The following is a 23,262-nucleotide window of genomic DNA, read 5'->3' on the forward strand; positions in this document are numbered from 1 at the left end:
GAGCTGCAGCCAGAAAGGCCCTAAGAGTCTAAAGACATTGTCTCCAGGGAGGGAGTCCTGGGGACAACTTGAGTGAAATGTTACAGAGAGCACTGAGAGAGACTGCTGTTGGACTTGTACCCTGGAAGGGGTTTTGCTTTGCTCTCAGAGACAGACTGTGTGTGACTTGGCCAGAGGGCTGAGTCACCAAAGGCCCACCACAGACAGAGAGAGTGTGCAGGGGCCTGCACTCAGCCAAGTGGGTGCTCATGAGAGGCGAGTGTGCCCCGTTACACGTATATAAAAATTAAACTTCTTTTTGAATCCCCCTCTTCTTACCCTTCAGGGCAACCAAGCACAATGTCTGCCTTTGAACAGGCATGATTCAGTACCATACCAAAAAGATTATTTCTTGCTCCATTTAGTCCACTGCCTCACCCTTGTGCTCTGCTTTATCAAATCATACGTTCTCAGCAGGTGATATGAACTAGGGTTATTAACAGACTCAGAGTAATGGTAAGTAACTACAGTACTTAGTTAACTCCCGGTATTTACCTTGTTTGTGATAGATAAGAGACCACAAAATGCAATGCCATCTGCTGTTGAATTACCTCCTGCAGTTCTCTGTCATCCCTATTCTTGGACACTCTGTCAGAGTTTCCAGTAAGTCTAAGAGCCTCCTGATTAGAGCTGAGGAATTAATTGACTTTTCAGTTCACTGGCAGTTTAAAAAAAAAAAAAAGTGTGTGAGAGAGTATTGGGGGGAGGGGGGAATTCAGTTCAACCTGAACCAGAAAGACAGGTTACTTACATTGTACAATAATTGGAATTCTTCAAGATGTTGTCTCTTTATGGGTGCTCCCCATCAGGCTGTGTGCAAACCCATACAGTCTTGATTAGAAATCCTTGTGAGTAGCAGCCACATCTGTGCCCCACACAGCCTCGTACTCCAGTACAAGGTTGCAGAGAGAGTGATGGACCCACTGCAGCTCCAGTTCCTTCTCAACAATGAAGACCAGAGACAAGGACTCCAAAGGAGAGGGGAAGTGGAGCAACCATAGAGGCAAAACAGCTACTCTAGCAACTATACAAGCTAAGTAACCTCTCCTTCTTCTTTGAGTTATTGTCCCAATGGGTGCTCCCTAGAAGATTCCTAAACAGTGCCCTAAATTACAGAGGAGGATGTTGAGAATATAGATTCAGTAGAGCATAGAATAGCTTCACCAAAGGCCACATTAGCCCTAACCCATACATGATAGCGTAGTGCTGGGAAAATGTGTGCAAAGAGCTGGAAATGAAGTCCTGGCAATGGGTGCCCCAACCCAGAAGGTAGGCATCTGCGGTGGTAATCCTTGTGAGAGAAGCATGTGAAAAGGGAACTCCCGCACAGTACTTTCAATGATCTTTCCACCAGTTTAGGGAGCAGAGAACCCTCCAATCTATTGCCACCAGTTTGAGCAGTTTGTGCTTGCTAGGGGTGTAGAAAGAACTGAGCCAGCCTTGCATGTAGTGTTACTGATGTACAGGCTCCCACATGGTCCAGGAACAAAAGGTCAACTCTTGCTGCTGTTTGAGGACTCTGTTGTAGTGTGAAAATAAGGCTGGACACTATAGCAAACCCGTCCACTGACAGGTACGCTCTGGCAGACATGGAGTCCAGTATGGCTCGGATGAAGTCTATTAGTTGTAGAGGAGTGAGAGCAGACTTTTCTCACATTGAGTCAGAGGCCCAGAGAGTGGAAGAGGAATAAGTTCCTTATTGGCTGCCAAATGCACCTCAAGAAAGAAGCAATCCTTGAGGAGCCAGTCATCAAGATGGGGGAAGAAAATTATTCCCATCTGACAAAGATTGGCTGCAATGGCTGATAGGAACTTTGTGAAGACACTTGGGGCAGTTGAAAGGCCAAAGGGCAGGACATGGTACTGATAATGGTCCTTGCCAATGATGAATCATAGGAAGCACCCGGGGGAAGTTACATGAAAGTACCCATCCTGGAGGCAGAGGGCAATGAACCACTTGCCCAGATCCAAATATGGATCAGTACCATGGTTACCATCCTAAACTGCTCAGTGAGGATAAAGGTGTTTAAAGCGTTGAGATCAAAAATCCTTTTCTTCTTGGGAACCCGGAAGTACCTGGAGTAGAACCCTCTCCTGATGGAAATCCATTGGAATGGGTTTGATCACCCCAGAAGCAGAAGAGATTGTATCATCTCTCATAAGAGACCCTCGTGAGAAGATTCCCTGAAAAAAGGATGGGGACGGTATGGGAAGGAGGGATGGAGCTGAACTGGACAGCCCAATGAAACTCTCTTGGATTCATCTTTCTGAGATGATGAGCTCCCAGAAAGTATGAAATGAGAGAGGCGGTCCTCATAAAGGAGTGGGATAGTATAGCAAAGGATCCAGAAAAGGGGATAATTCACAACGCTCAACCGATGAGTAAAAACAGTTGCTTAGAGGAAGTTGCCACTGAGATCTCACTGTAGAGGATGGCCCCTGATTAGGAAATCTGGACCTCTTTCTGGAGGTTTGGCAGTGGACTAGGAGAGGCAATTGAGCTATCTGCGGCTCATAGCATTTAATCTTTGTCACAGGTGTATAGACGCCAAGGGATCACAAAGTTGCCCTGGAATCTTTGAATGAGTGGAGGGCTCCATCTATGGCATCAACGAAAAGCTTAGGCCCTTCAAATGGAAGGTCCTCCAGAGTATTCTGTACTTCCATGGGGAGGACAGAGGATTGAAACCATGATACTTGACGCATGACTGCAGCAGTTGCCAGAGAGTACAAAGCCATGTCCACTGCATCGAGTGACGTCTGAAGGGAAATCTTAGCAATCACCTGGCCTTCTGTGATCAGGTCTCGAAACTGCTTCCTCTGGTTTTGAAGCAAATGATCAATAAAATGAGAAAATTTGGAGCAATTTGTGGAGTTATATTTTGCTGTCAAGTCCTGATAGCTGACAACTCTGAATTTCACAGCACTAAAGAATAGCTTTTATGGCTGGAAAGGTCCAGGTGCTTAAGCTCCTAGTTGGAGGGGGTTGATCTAGACTGATACTGTTTCTTTTATTGACAGCATTGATGATCAAAGAGTTAAAGGGTAGGGTGGGAGAAAGGTACTCTGAACCCTTGGCCAGTACATACTAATTTTTATGACCCCATTTACAAATAGGTAGAATGGTCACTGGTGTTTGCAATACTGTGCAGGCTTGCAATAAGAAGTCACTGATGAGTAACAATCTTGCCCTGAGAAGAGGACTAAAAGATGAACTTCAGCACTCCTTTCTGGACTTGTATTTCCTCCCAAGGGACGTACAAGGCTTCTGCAATCCTTTTTATGAGGTCCTGAAAGGTTTTGTATTCATCTGAGTAGAAGCGGGGGGGGGGGCATAACTGCTTCATCTGGTGAGAAGGAAGATTTATTGGATGATGGTGTCTCCTCTATGCCTCACTCTTGTGGAGGCTCACCTTGAGGAAGAGGGTCCCAAGATTCGGTGGCTGTTGGTTTTGACAGGTCCACCTACATGATAGTATTCTTTAGAACTGTTAGTCGTAGGGTACCCAATGATTCCAAAAGCCCACTGTGTTGGGGCATAAGGGAAAGGGGTAGGACGTAGCACTCCGAGCTGATGAGTCAGTCATCAATTGAGGATCATATCCTTGAGATGTACCCTACGGAGAGAGGCTGGAACAGGAAGGTGGCGAAATCCTTGACAGACATCAGAGTCCAAGGAAGAGTCCTCTCCTGTGTCTATCGGGAGGCGTTACAGGTGTCAGTATCAAAGGCCAAGGAAGGGGTTGTAACTGCATTGGTATTGGAGGTAGAGTCTTCGTGATATAGTATGGTAATACTGGAAGACAGGCCAGATCCAGAGGAACTGTCAGTACTGGTAAGAAAACCCTTTCAGTATCCCTCAGCAGAGAGGATTTGTGTTCTTCCAGGATACAAAGATCTTCACAGAAGAGGAATCTGGGCTGTACCAGTGAGTTTGGGCACTATTCCTTGGGAGTAACCATGTCAAGAAGTACTGGGGACTGTACTGATGGACGATATGTGCACTTCTTGCCATGACTTGATGAGGACTGTACTGAGGATGTCAGATTTGATGGAATCGTTGCTTGTTGAGGAGTCCTTGAGTTTAGAAGGCTCCACTTCCAGAACCACTGCAGGTGCTGCTTGCTCTCAGTATTGGAAGTCTTTTTGGGTAGTCTCGGTACCAGAGGAGGTACCCATACTGTACAGGGACATAAAGTCTCCTTGTTCCCTGCCTTTAAAGGTGATTTTTTCCCCTTCTCTTGTGCACTCTCTCTGGGGAACGGGTCTATCTCCATCTCTCCTGTCTGGGAGACCCAAGAAGACCCAAGTTTCAAATCCCTGCCACATTGACTATTTATATATAGTTGAACAGCTCAACAGGAGAGACTGAGCTACACCCACTCCAGAATATCCCATAGCCCAGTGATCTAATCTCTGCTCCATATGAGACAAAGGAAGGAACTGAATGGGGTCTCCCACATCCCAGGTGAATGCCCTAACACCTAAGGACAACTGGAGGGCTGAACCCTCAGGAAAACATTTTGTCTAAAGCTATGTCTACATTAGCACTTTTGTTGCTAAAACTTTTGTTGGCCAGGGATGTGAAAAAAAAAAAACAAAAACAAACAAACCCTGACAGACATAAGTTTCAATGACGGAAGCACCAGTTTGGACAGCACTGTGTTGGTGGGAGACGCTCTCCTGCCAATATAGCTACCACCACTCATTGGGGATGGATTTTAATTATGCTGACGGAAGAGTTCCCTCCCATCAGCATAGAATGGCTACACAGGAGACTTACAGCAGCGCAGCTGCAAAGTCTATAGTGTAGACATAGCCTAAGTTTTTCAGCAGGGAAGGGGCTTGGAGAATGGAAAATCCCTAAAGGCAGAACAAAGAAACCAAGGTGCTGATGACAACCTTTAAAACTACAAAGGCTTGGTGGATAGAGAGAGACAGAATATTTTGGTGAGGCGAGAGGGGCATATTTTCATAGTGGGGGGAAGTACCAACTCATTTTGTAAATGGCACTTAAGTTAAAGGAAAAAATTGTCACCATGTGGCAAATTTGTGTCAACATCGCAAATAGTTTCAGGTTGACCAAAACTATACTCTTTCAGCAAATAAACTATTAATCCAAAACACTTTTTCCAGCTCTACTCCTGATCAAACTACTTCTGGCATTAGTCAAGCTAGCCAGTCATCAGTTCAGGAAGCTGAAATTAGAAAGGGAAGGTCTCTTCAACTCAGAAGCTAAGTTTAATATAAACAACTTAGATTTTTTTTTGTAATGTTGAGTCTGTCTGTAACCTTCCCTAGGCATCTAACTATAATCTTGCTGCATCAGCCTAGTATGATGCTGATGACTACACTCAATGAATGCTCCCAAAAAGCTCACCCTTGGCCTTGTCTCATCCATCCCAGAAATAAGAGGGCTGATGCACAAAACAATTCTGATTTTGGCTGGACTGGACTGACCACAATCATTGTCTTTTGTGTGGTATGTCAGCCAACAGCATGAAGTACAGATGCACAATAATTAATTACAATAGAGCCTTGCTAATTTACACTAATGACAGAGAACTGTTGCAGTTTACTGAATTTTGTAAATTAGACTAAGCAGGCAATACAAAAGCAAAAATAATGCACCACAAAAAGTACTTTGATCCTTTAATTTTAGAAGTGTCGTTTAGTTTTAAAAATAGGAGATATTTTAATACCTAATAAATATTCTACAGGATTTTTTTGCAAAATGAAATTAAGTCAAAATATCACCACCTCACTGCAACACTTTGCTATTAAGGGGTACTTTTTTAGCCCCTGCCTATACCTGTGTATATACACAAGTCTTCATGTGTACAAACACAGGCCCCAAAGGGCTGGGTGAGAATACTGCCCTGAATCATTCTTGCAAAGTGCAGAGAGACTGATGTTTTGTGTGCATTTTATTTATTTAGATATAAATTATAAGACACCAAACACCAACAAAAGAGTTCTAGGTGCCTTGCCTTAACACTTGATTTTATAGCATACTCCATCTAACAGCATGAAAAGAGGTTATTAGCGAGGTTTTATTATAAATTATTTTTAAATGTTAGGGTTAGTGCTACTGAAAGGGGTTTTTTTGTTTTTTGTTTTGTTTTAATTAAGCCCTAGTTATACATGTAGCTGCTCTTTGATAAAGAAAATAAACTAGAATCTAACATAGTTACCATCGACATTAGTTACATACACTACACAGTTTTTAAAAAGTAATGAACTCTAATTGTTTTAGGTGATACAGTTACAATTTTAGGGAAGCCAGCAGATCATATATATGTTCTTTAATGTGTAATAGTAAAGTAAATTAGAATGCCATCTTATTTTCTTTATGGTTTCTAGGCTTACAATGTTTGTTCATTGCTGCTCAAGGTGATAAGTTGTAGTGTTCAGTAGCAGTATTAGAAAGCAATAAGTAGAAATGGGTATTGTCACTTGTTCACCTAATTATTTTATATGGTCATTAATCTGGGACTTCATTCAGGATGTAATAGTTATGCTAATGATAAACAATGGAAACCAAAACTGATTGTGCACTTCTTCCTTGGCTCTTAAAAGCTTTTAAGTTCTCACTTCACAGTTTTACACAAATTTCATCACAAACAGAGTATAGTTTGTAAAACAATGTTCTTCTCTCTTGAAGAGAGACAATGGAGCTGGAAGCCAGGAGGCAGAGCTGGAGCAATAGAACCTTGATGACCAGGATGAAAGCAGGCAGCTTGAAAAGTAGAAGAGGGTCAAGTTACATTCATGGGACTGAAGACGGCAGAAATAAGGGGGTATATGATGGACCCCATCACCCTGCCTGGCACCTGAGTCATCATGGACAATAAAGGTTGTTCTGAGATTCTGACTGTGGGAACATGGGAAATTATTTTTCTTGATATTTTGTTTTCTGTAATGATGCAACAAGGGTTAAACCCCAAGGGCCCAGGTACAAGCCTGCCATGGACAGACTCAGTGGTTGAGATAGCGAGCTCACTGTCTACCCTCGCCAGGGAATCTGAGTCAGTGTTAAATGTGTCTGTGGCACAGTTAAAAGGTGCTGTGGCCCAGAATCTGGTGGGAATAGTGAGTCACTCGTATAGTTAAGAAATGCTTTGGACCAGAACTCCACTGGAGGCAGGGAAGGCTGTTGGGTGCAGTGACACACTGGTACAGCTAGGAAATGCTGTTTGCTGGTTTGTTCAGCAGCTGGTTTGTTCAGAGCTGCATAAATTAATATGTTAAAACAAAATAGTTCCTATGGCAACTTCCACTTTGCTACCTTGGATGTTTACTTTACAACGGTCTTTCTTTACACTGGTACTTAAATATCTAGACTATCTGTTGTACAGGATACAGAAGAGATGGTACCATGCTCCATAGATTTTACAGTTTGGATTATGATGACAACACTGGACAACATGAAATAGTAATCAATTAATCATACAGTACAAAAGAGCTACAATATTTTCTTTAGATGCATGTACTATACCATAAAGCTGCGAGTCTGTCACAGAAGTCATGGATTCTGTGACTTTCCGTGACCTCCATGACTTTTGGAGCCACTGGTGCTGGCTTAGGGACTGCCCGAGCTGGGCCAGCAACAGCAGTTTGGGTGTGTAGGAGGGGGGCGTTTACCTCAGGGTGGAGGGCTCCCCAGCTCCCACGGCCCTTCAGTTCCTAGCAGCAAAGGAGCTGAGGGGGGAAGCTTCACGCCGCAGGCTGCTCGCACCCGCAGGCCCCGGGCCCGCAGCTCCCATTGGCTGCCCTTCCCGGCCAACGGGAACTGCGGCAGCCGGCACTTGCGGTGGGAGCAGCATGCCAAGCCCCATGACCCCTCCACCGCCTAGAAGCTGCAGGGACGCAGAGCCGGGTAGGGAGCCCTGCCAACAAGGCCCCCGCCCCAGCACCAGCAGGTATCCTGGCCACACACTGCGGCCTGACCTCCCACCCCCAGGAATAGCAGGGGCTCAGGCCGCGCTGCCCAGTACCCCTGAAAGCGGGGTCTCCTGGGCCACTTCCGCCAGCACTCGTGGTGCCCCTGGACTGCTCCTCCCCACCCAGTACCCACCCAAGTTTCAGTCACAGGTATTTTTAGTAAAAGTCACGAACAGGTCTCAGGCCATGAATTTAGGTTTACTGCCCATGTCCTGTCCGTGACTTTTACTAAAAATACCCACGACTAAAACGTAGCCTTAACTATACATTATTTAGTTATACTTAAGACTACCTTTTAGTCATGGGTATTTTTAGTAAAAGTCATGGATAGGCCATGGGCAGTAAACAAAAATTCACAGCCCATGACCTATCCATGACTTGTACTATATCCCTGACTAAATCTTGGGAGTGCTGTGGGTGCTTGTGGGGGCACCGCGGGTGATGACCGGGGGGACGCCGCAGGTGCTGGGGGGGCGGGTGGTCCGGTATCACTGCAAGTGCTCGGGTGGGGGTGGCGGTTGGCAGGCTCCCTATGCAGCTTCTCAGAAGTAGCGACATGTCCCTTCCTAAGCTGCTAGCTCTGTGTGCTGTCAGCTTCGCAGCTCCCATTGGCCGGGAACCATGGCCAATGGGAGCTGTGGGGGCGGCGCCTACAGGCAGAGGCAGCGCGCAGAGCTAGGAGCTGAGGGAGGGACATGTTGCCACTTGCAGGGAGCCCCCCGCAAGGTAAGTGCCATCCAGAGCCCTCACCCCTTCCTGCATCCCAGCCCTGAGCCCTCCACCCAAACTCCTCCTGCTGCTGCTGGGGGGGGGGGGGTACTGGCCCGAGACTGCCCAGCAGTGGCCTGTGCAACTAGCCATGGGCTGCCTAAGCTGCTCGGGCAGACCCAGAGCCAGCCGCACTGGCCGCTGCAGAAGTCACAAGGGGCACGGAAAGTCCATGACAAACTCGCAGCCTTAGTTCTAGTGGCATGTATATTTCCCCACAATAAGATAGGCAGGAAAGGGCTTAAATAGCCATTGATCTGAGGGATTGCTGTTCCTGCAGAAAAATTGCTCACCCTGATTCCTGGAACCAGACTTCTTCACATGCACTCATTAGAACAGGGAGACCAAACAGAAACATGCAGAGGGCTAAAAAGGTTCCCTAATAGAAAGAGGAAGTTTTCTTTTACCCAGCCTGCCATACTGCTGTTGTGAGAAGTTGTGCAAAACTGGCTGGTTAGTGGAATGTTGTCAAAAGATCTTGCAAAAAGAACAGTACTTGTGGCACCTTAGAGACTAACAAATTTATTAGAGCATAAGCTTTCGTGGGCTACAGCCCACTTCTTCGGATGCATATAGAATGGAACATGTATTGAGGAGATATATATACACGCATACAGAGAGCATGAACGGGTGGGAGTTGTCTTACCAACTCTGAGAGGCCAATTAAGTAAGAGAAAAAAACTTTTGAAGTGATAATCAAGCTAGCCCAGTACAGACAGTTTGATAAGAAGTGTGAGAATACTTACAAGGGGAGATAGAGTCAATGTTTGTAATGGCTCAGCCATTCCCAGTCCTTATGCAAACTAGATAAAATCAACTCAGGATTGAATATCAATTCCAACTCAGCAGTCTCTCCTTGGAGTCTGTTTTTGAAGTTTTTCTGTTGTAAGATAGCCACCCGCAGGTCTGTCATTGAATGGCCAGACAGGTTAAAGTGTTCTCCCACTGGTTTTTGAGTATTATGATTCCTGATGTCAGATTCGTGTCCATTAATTCTTTTGCGTAGAGACTGTCCGGTTTGGCCAATGTACATGGCAGAGGGGCATTGTTAGCACATGATAGCATATATCACATTGGTAGATGTGCAGGTGAACGAGCCCCTGATGGTATGGCTGATGTGATTAGGTCCTATGATGATGTCACTTGAATAGATATGTGGACAGAGTTGGCATCGGGCTTTGTTACAAGGATAGGTTCCTGGGTCAGTGTTTTTGTTCAGTGATGTGTGGTTGCTGGTAAGTATTTGCTTTAGGTTGGGGGGTTGTCTGTAAGCGAGGACAGGTCTGTCTCCCAAGATCTGTGAGAGTAAAGGATCATCTTTCAGGATAGGTTGTAGATCTCTGATGATGCGCTGGAGAGGTTTCAGTTGGGGGCTGAAGGTGACAGCTAGTGGTGTTCTGTTATTTTCTTTGTTGGGCCTGTCTTGTAGGAGGTGACTTCTGGGTACTCGTCTGGCTCTGTCAATCTGTTTTTTCACTTCAGCAGGTGGGTATTGTAGTTTTAAGAATGCTTGATAGAGATCTTGTAGGTGCTTGTCTCTATCTGAGGGATTGGAGCAAATGCAGTTATATCTTAGAGCTTGGCTGTAGACAATGGATCGTGTGGTGTGTCCTAGATGGAAACTGGAGGCATGTAGGTAAGTGTAGCGGTCAGTAGGTTTCCGGTATAGGGTGGTATTTATGTGACCATCACTTATTAGCACAGTAGTGTCCAGGAAATGGACCGCTTGTGTGGATTGATCTAAGTGAGGTTGATGGTGGGATGGAAATTATTGAGGAATTCCACCATGATTTCAAGGGCTTCTTTTCCATGGGTCCAGATGATGAAGATGTCATCAATGTAGTGCAAGTAGAGTAGGGGCGTTAGGGGACGAGAGCTAAGGAAGCGTTGTTATAAGTCAGCCATAAAAATGTTGGCATACTGTGGGGCCATGCGGGTACCCATAGCAGTGCCGCTGACTTGAAGGTATATATTGTCCCCAAATGTGAAATAATTGTGGGTGAGGACAAAGTCACAAAATTCAGCCACCAGGTTAGCTGTGACATTATCAGGGATACTGTTCCTGATAGCTTGTAGTCCATCTTTGTGTGGAATATTGGTGTAGAGGGTTTCTACGTCCATAGTGGCCAGGATGGTGTTTTCTGGAAGATCACCGATGGATTGTAGTTTCCTCAGGAAGTCAGTGGTGTCTCAAAGATAGCTGGGAGTGCCGGTAGCGTAGGGTCTGAGGAGAGAGTCCACATAACCAGATAAGCCTGATGTTAGGGTGCCAATGCCTGAGATGATGAGGCGTCCAGGATTTCCAGGTAGCAAATAGAATACCCCTGGTCGGGGTTCTAGGCATGTGTCTGTACAGATTTGTTCCTGTGCTTTGTCAGGGAGTTTTTTTAGCAGATGGTGTAGTTTCTTTTGGTAATCCTCAGTGGGATCAGAGGATAATGGCCTGTAGAATGTGGTGTTAGAGAGCTGTCTAGCAGCCTCTTGGTCATATTCCAATTTATTCATGACCTCCTTTGTCAGCCTTTTTGATTATGATGTCAGGGTTGTTTCTGAGGCTGTAGATGGCGTTGTGTTCAGCATGGCTGAGGTTATGGGGCAAGTGATGTTGCTTTTCCACAATTTTAGCCTTTGCACGTTGATGGAAGCAATCTATGTAGAAATCCAGTCTGTTGTTTCGACCGTCCGGAGGAGTCCACGCAGAATCCTTTTTTTGAACGTCTTAGAACATTAAGGTAAGTACTGTCTAGCCTTGTAATGCTACCAAGTGCACTGGCATGGTCACATAAGCATACTACAAACGGCCCAATTTCCTTCAAGCATCTACCAATGGTTTCAGCAGTTCCTGATGAAAAGCCAAGAAATACTGTTGTGATGTCAAGCCAGGCATTACAGTTTTGCCAGGAAGTGGTTGTTTTTTTTCCCCCCACTCTCCCAACAAATGCAGAGTCTGTCATATCCTGTTAATGCATGAGAAAGTAGGAGAGCTTTTACCTTCTCTTTGCCAAATATTGCAGCAACTTCAAAAGCTGAAAAGAACCTGTAGTTTTCCCTCCCATCCATAAGGAAACCAGAGCAACATTATCTGGGTGATACACAACAGTCCTTGAAAGAATTACTATTTCTTTGTCTACAGCCCTGATCAATATTTTCTGCTATTTGGGACAAACTACATCAGCAACATACAGCAAATACTTGTATCATGTTTCCTCAAATGAACACAATACAAGGCTATTTTAGTGCTGCTTTGTGGTGATGAGAAAAGCATAGTTTCACCAACACTGGTGCATAATTCTTTGCTGCTAACTTTTAATGATAATTGCCCAGTCATTTGACAAGTTCAGTCTTGTTTTGGCTAACCCACAGAAACCTTTTCCAGTTTACTTGCAGAGAACTTGATGAAAGCAGAAACTTATGAACACTAGTGTATCTATGGTTTTGAATAGAAGCAAATGTGTGGCAGAAAAACTTCTATAGTGTACTTCGAGCTCTTATTTTCCCAATTCAGAAAATCCAAAATCCACACAGCCCCATCAAGGATCTTCGCTTCAAACAGCAGATAGTGCAGATGGTGGTTCTCTCAAACTTTTTCTATGCTAGAACGTTAAACCATTTATAAATACGGTTTTCAGTGATCTGAATGTAGCCTGTAAATAAGATCCATGCTCTGTGCTTGTTTAATTCATTCATTATTTTCCTTTCTTTTTGCTCTCATCATTAGGTCATTGTAGTTAGTTAAAAGGGCATGATTTGCTTATTTGGCTCTGGAGAGAACAATTTAGGTGACAACATAAACCAGATAAAACTATTAAATATCACTTCCTAACACAATTTACTACTGCTTCCAGCAAAACTTCATACAATTTCAGAAAGCATGATTATGACATCTTTGTCTGACTAGCACTAGAACAACTTTGAATACTGGTTCAAGGGGAACCATTTCTGAAAACCATTTGTTTAAAACGGTTCAATTTCCCAGTCTAGACAGAGCTTCATTGTTCAGATAATTTAAGATCTTTGTACATTTACACACTTGCCCTGCTTATGATAGTGAAACTGCCCAATTCTCATGCTTTTTATGGATGTGACAGACCTCAAACACACACATTGTCTGAAGGCAATAAAATGAGTTTTGAAGATTGCTCATTTTTCAAATTGTACCATGAATAGATGTATTTAGCCAGTAAATTTTATATTTTCAACAAAAATTGAGTGATTTCTTTACATTTCCAAATAAACTGTTAGTCTAACAAGTGTTACTAATAAATGTAAAGGTGAATTGTACATTTGATAGTTAACAAAAATACTAACTAAATTCTTTGGTATTTCCAAGGCACTTATCCTCACGGAGGCCCAAGAGCTTTATTCTCAGAAGTTCTGAGCAAATGGAACTCCCACGGTCTCAGCAGACGTTGCAATTACTCTGCACCTCTGAGAATTGAGCCCTAAGCCCACAACAACATTTACATTTCAAAATTTAAATGAATCCATTTCCAAAGTTATTTAAAAAGTGACAAACTGCAAACTGTAGGCCCTTGGTCAGAGAGGGAGTGTGAAATCTTAGTTCCATTCAAGTCAATGAGACCAGAATTTCGCCTCGTGTCTTCAACTGTTTGGAAATAACCTAGAACACTACCAAAAACTAAGTAACAAATAGGGTTTTGGTTTATTTTTCTGAAATTCTGTGTAGTAATAAAACGTTGCTTCTCCACACATTCACGTGACTCAAGCAATTGGAGAGAACTTTACCAAACTTTCCAGAAATTTAGTCACCTTTGGCGAGTATAACCACATGAAATTTCACCCAAAGGGGAATTTGGTCAAAATGTTAAATTGCCCAAAACAGGTGTTTTAAACCAATGTGCCTCCTTGGTCAGATCACAGTTATTTAATCACTATGATAAATAATAGTATTAAATAGAAAAATTAATTACATCAGAGACAATAGATAATAAAAATAGGACTGCATATGTTTACGGGTATTACTAAGAGCATACTTTCACTTAGGATCAGAATAAGGACAGTAATACTGGAAGTTAAATACTGGAGTGAAAAGCTGCCAATTTTAGATAGCTGAGACATGCATCTATAAAGAGAACACTTACCTGCTATTAACTTTTGGAGGGCACCCTTATCTCCATTAATAGCAGCAGCATGAACTTGAGATGCTAACGAGGAACCATTGAACAGCCAGTTCTCTGAAACATTCATACTCTTCCCAGGTATTGTCACAGGCTGAATCTGCACCAACAACATTTTTGGTTAAAAAATATATATATTTGTACAAATCAAAATGTAATGCAATTTTACATGAAGACAACTAATGTTAAAGTGGTTAGATTGTGCTGTAAAAACAAAAAAGTGTTCTGCTTTGTGTTAACAAAAACCTCTAACTTAGGCTCAACTAGACAAGCCATACATTAGAGATGTTTGTAACAGTCTTGTTTGCCTAAAAAACAAACCAAACACCAATTGAGACTCTTAGCTGAACTCTCCAAATAGCATAGAATATATATTCATCTACAGTTGAATAGAATGTATTTAAGAATTTTATTTTATCTGCTTGATTCACTAACAGAAGCCTGGCACCAACTGTCCTTTCCCAGTACTTAACATTTGTCATGAATAGTAAACAACCATATTAGTCCAAGTTAAAATTCTCTCTTGAGATTTAGTAATATAGATCCATTTACCAAAGGACCTCAGTGTTCTACAAAGGTGGTAATATACCCATTTTACAGGTCAAGAATCTCCGGTATAGAACAAAGTTGTGAGGTATCATTGGAAAGGTTACAATTTACTGAATGTGTTTCTTCAATTTGTATGCATGTATCATTTCTGTATCTGAAGTTAGGTGCATTGTCTATGTAACGATTACAACTGTGTGGGTATGTGCTTGGGAAACACCCACCAGACAGTAAGCAATCAGCTTTAATGGGCCATTAGGAAAAGACAATGAGTCTTTGGAGATGCGGATCCCTCATCTTCCCAGGAGTTCCTTCCTATGGACCATGCAAATAAACCTTGTCTCATAGTTTCCCTAACACTGCAAGGTCATGTGATGATCTTTTGTACCAGAGGACATTACGTTGGACACTGCTGGTACTTTTCCACAGGAAACAAAGGCTTCCCGCCTTATGTAATTTCTATTTAAGGCTGGGAAGCAAGGCAATCTGAGCATTCCAGTTGCTTCCTCACCTGAGAAGGAAGACTGCTGAAAGCTCCTGAAGAAACCAAGGAACTAAGCTAGGGGAAGGCAAGGGCTGAGTCCTGGCTGAGAACAGGGGTCTAGCCTGTAAAGAGACATAACTGGAACTCTGAGCTGCAGAACTCTACAACCTGCCTAAACAACACTTAGGGTGAGAAATTACTGTGTGTAACCTGTATCTTTAGTGTATTAAGCTTAGTTTGCATGTTTTATTTTATTTGCTCAGTAATCTGCTTTGCTCTGTTTGCTACCCCTTATAATCACTTAAAATTTATCCTTTGTAGTTAAACAACATATTTCTTGTTCATTTCAAAACTGTTTGTGCAATTCATATGGGGTGGGGGGGGAAGCTGTGCATCTCTCTCTCCACATTGAGGGAAAGGGCAAATTTTTATAAGTTTGCACTGTGCAGATCTTTCTATACAGCAGAAGACAACATTAATTGTGGGTTTATACCCCAAAGGAGGTGTGCACGTGAGTGCTGGGCAATCCCTGAGCTGATTCCTCCCAAATAGAGCTGATCTCAGCATCTGTGTCCATAAGAACGGCCGTACTGGGTCAGACCAAAGGTCCATCTAGCCCAGTATCCTGTCTACCGACAGTGACCAAAGCCAGGTGCCCCAGAGGAAGTGAACCTAACAGGTAATGATCAAGTCATCTCTCTCCTGCTATCCATCTCCACCCTCTGACAAACAGAGGCTAGGGACACCATTCCTTACCCATCCTGGCTAATAGCCATTAACGGACTTAATCTCCATTAATTTATCTAGTTCTCTTTTAAACCCTGTTATAGTCCTAACCTTCACAACCTCCTCAGGCAAGGAGTTCCACAAGTTGACTGTGTGCTGTGTGAAGAAGAACTTCCTTTTATTTGTTTTAAACCTGCTGCCTATTAATTTCATCTGGTGGCCCCTAGTTCTTGTATTATGGAAACAAGTAAATAACTTTTCCTTATTCACTTTCTCCACACCACTCATGATTTTATATACCTCTATCATATCCCCCCTTAGTCTCCTCTTTTCCAAGCCTCTTTAATCTCTCCTCATATGGGACCCGTTCCAAACCCCTAATCATTTTAGTTGCTCTTCTCTGAACCTTTTCTAATCCCAATATATCTTTTTTGAGATGAGGAGACCACATCTGTCTGCAGTATTCAAGATGTGGGCATACCATGGATGTATATAAGGGCAATAAGATACTCTCCATCTTATTCTCTATCCCCTTTTTAATGATTCCATTTGCAGCTGGGTGTGTGTGTGCGCGCACGCTGGAGAAGGCTTGAGGGCCTGGCACAGCTAGAACAGGATGGGGAAACCCAGTCTGGCGGAAGCAGTGGGACCCCAGCTCATCAGGTGGCATCCCACACCGGGGGTCCAACCGGTCACACATCCTATTTCATAAAAATGTTAGCTTTTGCTTTTCCAAAAAAAGAAAAGTTTCTAGTCTTTGTGGTTGCAGAGAAAAGTTTGAAAATGTGTCCTGATTCTATACTAAAGGTCCAAAAATCTGGAGGCAAACGAAAAGAACCCCAATTTTTTTTAATTTCATACTTTCTAAGCTAATATCACAATTTTGGGGGGGCCTGACTCATGATTTTTGAATGCTTGGGGTTCGCAATACTGAAGCAGTCTTTAAATTCCATTTTGCAGTCTTTTAAACAATACACAGAGGAGGCCCTTCCCTGTGTAGCAACTTGGCTATTGATCCATGCCCAGCAGTGGTTTTCCTCTATGTAATAACTGCTCCCCAGCTGATTCTAAGGTCTGTCACTTAACCCTTGCCTCTCCACAGCCCTATGGCTTTCTTCCTCAACTACACTTCTGACTTCCTACAAATTACATCCAGTAACATATATTTAGGCAAAAATGTAATACAAACTAAGCTGATATGCAGCTATTGCTGTTGAGTTTTTGCCTGACAAAGAAACTGAGACTTAGGAATTTTATACCAGTCTAGGGAAAAAGTAAATAAACAAAACCTGAATAATGGGGAGAGAAGAGATTACTGTATCTTTTAAAAAAGCAATGCAAATGCAACATCTGACTTAGAGCGGGATATATAGTCTACTTGGACCTTGCACACAGGATAGGACTGCTAAAAATGTTGTTCTTTTCTGATTTATTAAAGTTGATCACATTTACATTTGATGATGTATTCCGGGATGTTACTCAGAGGGTGACTGATTTCCTTTTTTGAGTTAGTGGAAAACTAGCTACCCTTTGATACATTTTCCCTTGCCAGTTTCTCTTCTTGCTCCTGTGAAAAAAAGTTCCAGTATATCTTTTCCAACAATGCCCCAAAAGGCCACAAAAAGATAAAAGGCCTAACACAATTAGATCTTCCTTTCACTGGGGAAGGGGAAAAACCTAGGAAATCCACTAGGGACCTTGCTATGCCAATCTAATAAATGGGGAGGTGCTCATATACCATAGTGATGGCTTTTGTACACAGCTGTAAGACACGCATAGATTATGTTAGTTAATGCATAATAAATTGGGGGGAAATAGTGTCTCCTAAATATCTGCAATTGGCTCCTACATAATTCTTCTTCTTCCATAAAGGAACTTGATAACACACTGACATAAGCACCCCCCACCTCCCCTTGCTCTGCATAGCCAGCAGAAGGGTCCCGGGAGCATCAGGGGCTCCAAGACAGCGGGCAGGAGCAATGTGAAGCAGCGGAGGGAGGGGCACCTGAATACACGCTGCCAGCTGGATGTGAACAGCTCTGCTAATCAGTTGTGTGGCACTTCAATCACTCCTGGGCGGCCGCTCCAGCGCGCAGCTAACAGGGAACACAGCCTGCCAGTAAGGCCTTGTCTACACTACAGTTTTGTCAGCAAAAGGCACCTTTTTTCAACAAAACAGTGGAGGTGCACACACTACAATGTGACCTTTGCTGACAAAATTGTCCTGTTTTGGTGACGAAACCACCTCAGTGAGAAACACAGCGCTTTCTGCAGAAAAGTTTTAGCGACAAAGCGTCAGTGTAGACACCACACTTGGTTTTGTCACCGTAAATGGCCTCCAGGAGGTGTCCCACAATGCCCATCCTGACCACTCTGGTCAGCAGTTCAATCTCTGCTGACCTGCAGCCAGGTAAACAACCATCCGCTCCTCCCACTTTAAAGGCCTGGGAATTTTTAAAATTCCACTTCCTGTTTGCTTGGCGTGGCGAGCTCACATCACATCTTCCCAGCTGACTGCTTACCACATTGGAGCTGCCGTATTCTCCTGCTTGGACCAATGCGGAGCTGTTGGATCTGCTCAGTATATGGGGAAAGGAGGCTGTCAAGTCCCAGCTGCACTCCAGCCATAGTAATTTCTATACCTATAGGCAGATTTTTTGCGACTTGTGTAAAAAGGGCTAGGATTGGGACATGGTGCAGTGCAGAGCGAGGATAAGAGAGCTAAATCAGGCATACCAGAAAGCAAAGGAGGCAAACTGTCACTCCGGTGCTGCACCGGAGTCCAGCTGCTTCTATAAGGAGTTGGACGCTATCCTCAGCGGTGACCCCACCGCCATGAGTCCTCTGGATACTTCAGTGGTGCTGGAGGCAGTGGAAAGTGGACCTAGCCCAGAGGACAAGGTCATGGACAAAGAAGTGGAGTTAGAGGATGATGTGGGGGTCCACAGTGAAGTCTCTAGGTGGGGTGGCAAGTCAAGAACCCTTCTCCATTCTGGAGGTGTCTATCCAGTCCCTGCCGTCCCTCTCCGGTGAGCAAGAAGCAGGAGAGCAGACCCTGGTAAGTGGTGGTTTGTTTTTTGGTTTTTTTTGAGTTCATACTGCTCAATGAAAATGGAGGTAGACACGGGAGTCCTGCCTATACTATGGCTCCTACTGGGGCTAAAAATGGTTTAGCTCACCCCGTGGTAGTACAGGCAACAATTTCTTTATAAAATTCTCTTGTATAGATGGGACTTTAGAGTCACCAGATGAGCAAAAAATATATACATTTAAAAAGAAATACAAGGAACTCAACATGTGAGTTGAGCAAGCAACTTATGCTAAGAATTATGCAGAGGGAGTGATACAAGTGTAAGCAGGAACTGAATGAGCTCTCCTCCACATCTAGTGATGAACTGGGGGAAAAAGACTTCAGAAGCAGGCGTTATTTGCATGGACATACCTATTCTAGAGTCTAGGCGTTCATTTTACAGTTCACTGGACGTGGTGCAAGGAACATCAGGAGCTGGGAGTCCTGGTGCCACAGATCAAGAATACAGAACTTACAGTCATCACTCTGAGAGCTAGAACTATGCTGGAGGACCCTGAAAGATGCCATCTATGGGCAGTACATGGAAAACCTGAGACGGAAGCCAGACCACGGCAAGGCCTTCGAGGTGAGGTGCAAGTGGGATGCTAGCAACCACTTCCTACCCGGGGGCAGTTTCACCCGATTTGCCGACAGAGAGACACTACCCACGTCTTGTGTAGCTGCAAGTCCCATTCAAGAGCCTGGCAGCTGTACCACAATGCCATCCAAGATCACCTAGTCAAAGCCATCCCATTAACTGTGGAGAACGTTGCAGTGAACTCTGCTATCCCAGGAATGGACAATCAACTGCAACTGGACATTGTCATCACTAAAAAGGAACAGAAGAAGATCCTCATGGTACACACCACAGTTCCATTTCAGAACAGGACCCTGGCCTTCCTCGACGCTAGAGCTCAAAAAGGTGGAGAAATACATCCCTCTGGCCAATGCCTTCAGAGCTAGGAGTTACGAGGTTCAAACACACACACTGATTGTCAGAGTCCTGGGCGCATGGGATCCTAGTAATGAGCAAGTGTTGCGGGAATGTGGAATCAGTCAGCACTACACTCAGCTGATGTGATAACTCATGGTATCTGACACCATCAGGTAATCAAGGGACATCTATTTAGAACACATCACCAGACACTGGCAATATCAGGAGAGATGAGCTGGAGTGCCACTGAGAAGCAAAGTCAGAAAAGTAACTGAAATACTGCTCTAATGAATTGCATTTATTAAGAGACAATTTATCCTAAATTCTCAATTACAGAAGGACAATCTACACTCCCTGCTATATCTGCTTTCCACAAACTACTCTTAGTATGACTTTTTATGAGTGATGTACATGAATATTTGGATGCCAGTATCTAAATTGTATCATTAACAAGGTGGATAAAAACCAATGATTTCTTTTAAAAAAAAATAATAATTTTTTTTGATAAAATGCTTTTTGAGGAAAAAACTTATCTAAACATAGTTTTAATTACGAAACATTATAGCTCAAAGGTCTCATCATGGAATAGGGATTATAAATTCTAATTCTATAGTAGGAGAATATATTTATGTCATGTTTAAGAAAAATTTTGTAAATGAATTCCAACAGTTCATGGATTAGGAACCCAATCTTATGGGGTTTCAGGGGCTCCTGTATAGACTTAGTAAAAAGCAACAGAGGGTCCTGTGGCACCTTAAGATTTATATATGTATAGATTTAGGTTACTCTTTCTATCTACCCAATGGGACTCAGTGTTCAGTCTAGAAGATACCGTCAGAGATGATTAGTTTTGCAGTTCTCAAACTGTGGATTTGTGTCTCCAGAGAGAACATGCTTGTTAACAGCAAAAATGTTTTTAAATAAATCAATAATATACAGAGTTGAGAAATAACAGACCTCAACCCTATTGTCCCTCTGCAAATTTGTGTACACAGAGTCAATCCCTTACCTCTCTCTAAAAGTGCAAAGTTTCAAGAAGTTCAATGAATAGAAGATTGTTGGGGACAGAATAGATCTGGACAAGGAGAAGTCTGGAGATAAATATGAGAAGGGAGGGACAGGCAGTAGAAACTAAAGTGAAACTGTTTGAGCAGCATATTCCAGAAGTTTTGAGGTCTTTCATTGATTTGAGATCTACCATACCATTCTCTCACTAGAAGGGAAAACCTATAATGGCAGCAGGCTGTAAAAGAGACCCAGTTTGAGAATAAGAACCATTCAAGAAATATATGTTTGCTGATTATGTTTTAAAGAAAGTCACACCCGTGAACTGGTGGAAGTCACTTAAGCACTTGGATTCAGAGACTGTTGATGTGATAATCTCATTTTTAATAGCAGTAGCTTCTTGAGCCGGTGTAGAAAGAATATTTTCCTCCTCTGGATTAATTCATTCCAAACTGAGAAATCATTTGGGACCTGAAAAAGCAGGAAAGCTTTTCTTTTCTAGATTATGAACAAACAGGAAAATGAAGGTGAAAACAACGGAGTTAGCTGCAGAAGCCAATATTTTAACTTTCTCATGTTGACCTGGCTGACACGATCGATTTATTTATTTTTTTAATATTTCATGTAACTATTTTAGTTAATAACAATTTTAATAAAAACAAATCTGATTTTAAAAAACTTGAACGTTTAACTAAATTCAAGAAGTCATACGCTTGTTTTATTAACATATTTTTTGTTTTCTTTTGAAGAAAAAAAATCCAGAATACATAACGTTGTTGTTTTAGTAAAAAAAAACAAAAAACAAAAAAAAAACAAAAAAAAAAAAACACACATTTTAAATGTCTGTCTGGTGATGTTCTCCTCCTAACACAGCATGACAAGAAAATCCTCCAAATATTAATGATTAACCTGTTGAATTGGAGATAGTTCACCTCCCAATGACTTCATAAATATCTGCTTCAGTTACCTTTGGTAAATGAAATAACCAAACAATCATTCATTTTCTAATATAGCTGAAAAACTAATCTGAAAAGTTTTCAAAATAAATCACTTTTCAAATGTATACTGTGTACCTTCTAAAAATGAAACATACATCTATCTCTGAGTTGTGAATAATATGTATTGAGGTTATAACAGCCAACAAGAATGCACTTTTATGTAGAAATCCATGATTAAATCAAGTCTTCGTGACTAGTGATTTAAATCAAATCCACCCTGAATTAAATTTATTAACCTAAATTTGGGATATTGCAGATTATGTACTATATGTACTTTATGACTTTTAAACCAAACATCACAGTTAACTCACGCGATTAACCCAAAAAAATTAATCGCGATTAATGGCAGTTTTAATCGCACTTTAAACAATAGAATAACAAATGAAATTGATTAAATATTTTGGATGTTTTTCTACATTTTCAAATATATTGATTTCAATTACAACATAGAATACAAAGTGTACAGTGCTCACTTTATATTATTGTTTTTATTACAAATATTTGCGCTGTAAAAATGATAAAAGAAACATTTTTCAATTCCCCTCATACAAGTACTGTAGTGCAATCTCTTTATCGTGAAAATGCAACTTACAAATTTAGAGTTTTTTTGTTACATAACTGCACTCAAAATCAATATCAAAACTTTAGAGCCTACAAGTCCACTCAGTTCTATTTTTCATTCAGCCAATCGCTAAGACAAACTAGTTTGTTTACATTTATGGGAGATAATGCTGCCCGTTTCTTATTTACAATATCACCAGAAAATTAGAACAGGCATTCACATGGGACTTTTGTAGCTGGCATTGCAAGGTATCTACGTGCCAGATATGCTAAACATTCGTATGGCTTTTCATGCTTCCATCACCATTGCAGAGGACATGCTTCCATGCTGATGATGCTCGTTAAAAAAATAATGCGTTAATTAAATTTGTAACTAAACTCCTTGGGGGAGAATTGTATGTCTCCGGCTGTATTTTACCCACATTCTGCCATACATTTCATATTATAATAGTCTTGGATGATGACACAGCACACGTTGTTCATTTTAAGAACACTTTAGCTGCTGATTTGACAAAACGCAAAGGTACCAATGTGAGATTTCTAAAGACAGCTATAGCACTTGACCCAAGGTTTAAGAATCTTAAGTGCCTTCCAAAATCTGAGAGGGACGAGGTGTGGCACATGCTTTTAGAAGTCTTAAAAGAGCAATACTCCGATGTGGAAACTACAGAACCTGAACCACCAAAACATAAAATCAACCTTCTGCAGGTGGCATTTGACTCAGATGATGAAAATAAACATGCGTCAGTCCGCACTGCTTTGGATTGTTATCGAGCAGAACCCGTCATCAGCATGGACACGTGTTCTCTGGAATGGTGGTTGAAGCATGAAGAGACATATGAATCTTTAGCACATCTGGCATGTAAATATCTTACCATTGCAGCTACAACAGTGCCATGCGAACACCTGTTCTCGCTTTCAGGTGACATTGTTAACAAGAAGTGGGCAGCATTATCTCCTGCAAATGTAAAGAAAGTTTTTTGTCTAAGCGATTGCCTGAACAAGAAATAGGATTGAGTGGACTTGTAGGCTCTAAAGTTTTGCATTGT

At 42.3% G+C, this 23,262-nt stretch overlaps 1 protein-coding gene across 3 annotated transcripts in view; it reads right to left on the minus strand.

Moving 5' to 3' along the window:
* INVS (inversin) overlaps positions 1-23,262 on the minus strand; it is a 223,713-nt gene that overhangs the window by 197,565 nt on the left and 2,886 nt on the right. For all 3 annotated transcript variants that reach the window (XM_054018622.1, XM_054018621.1, XM_054018624.1), the window contains exon 2: positions 13,854-13,989. In XM_054018622.1, the coding sequence (XP_053874597.1) occupies positions 13,854-13,959 (106 nt within the window). In that variant the 5' untranslated portion in view covers positions 13,960-13,989. The remainder of the gene's footprint in view (positions 1-13,853; positions 13,990-23,262) is intronic.

Source organism: Malaclemys terrapin, chromosome 2 (genome assembly GCF_027887155.1).
Source record: "Malaclemys terrapin pileata isolate rMalTer1 chromosome 2, rMalTer1.hap1, whole genome shotgun sequence".
NCBI classification, from domain to species: domain Eukaryota; kingdom Metazoa; phylum Chordata; order Testudines; family Emydidae; genus Malaclemys; species Malaclemys terrapin.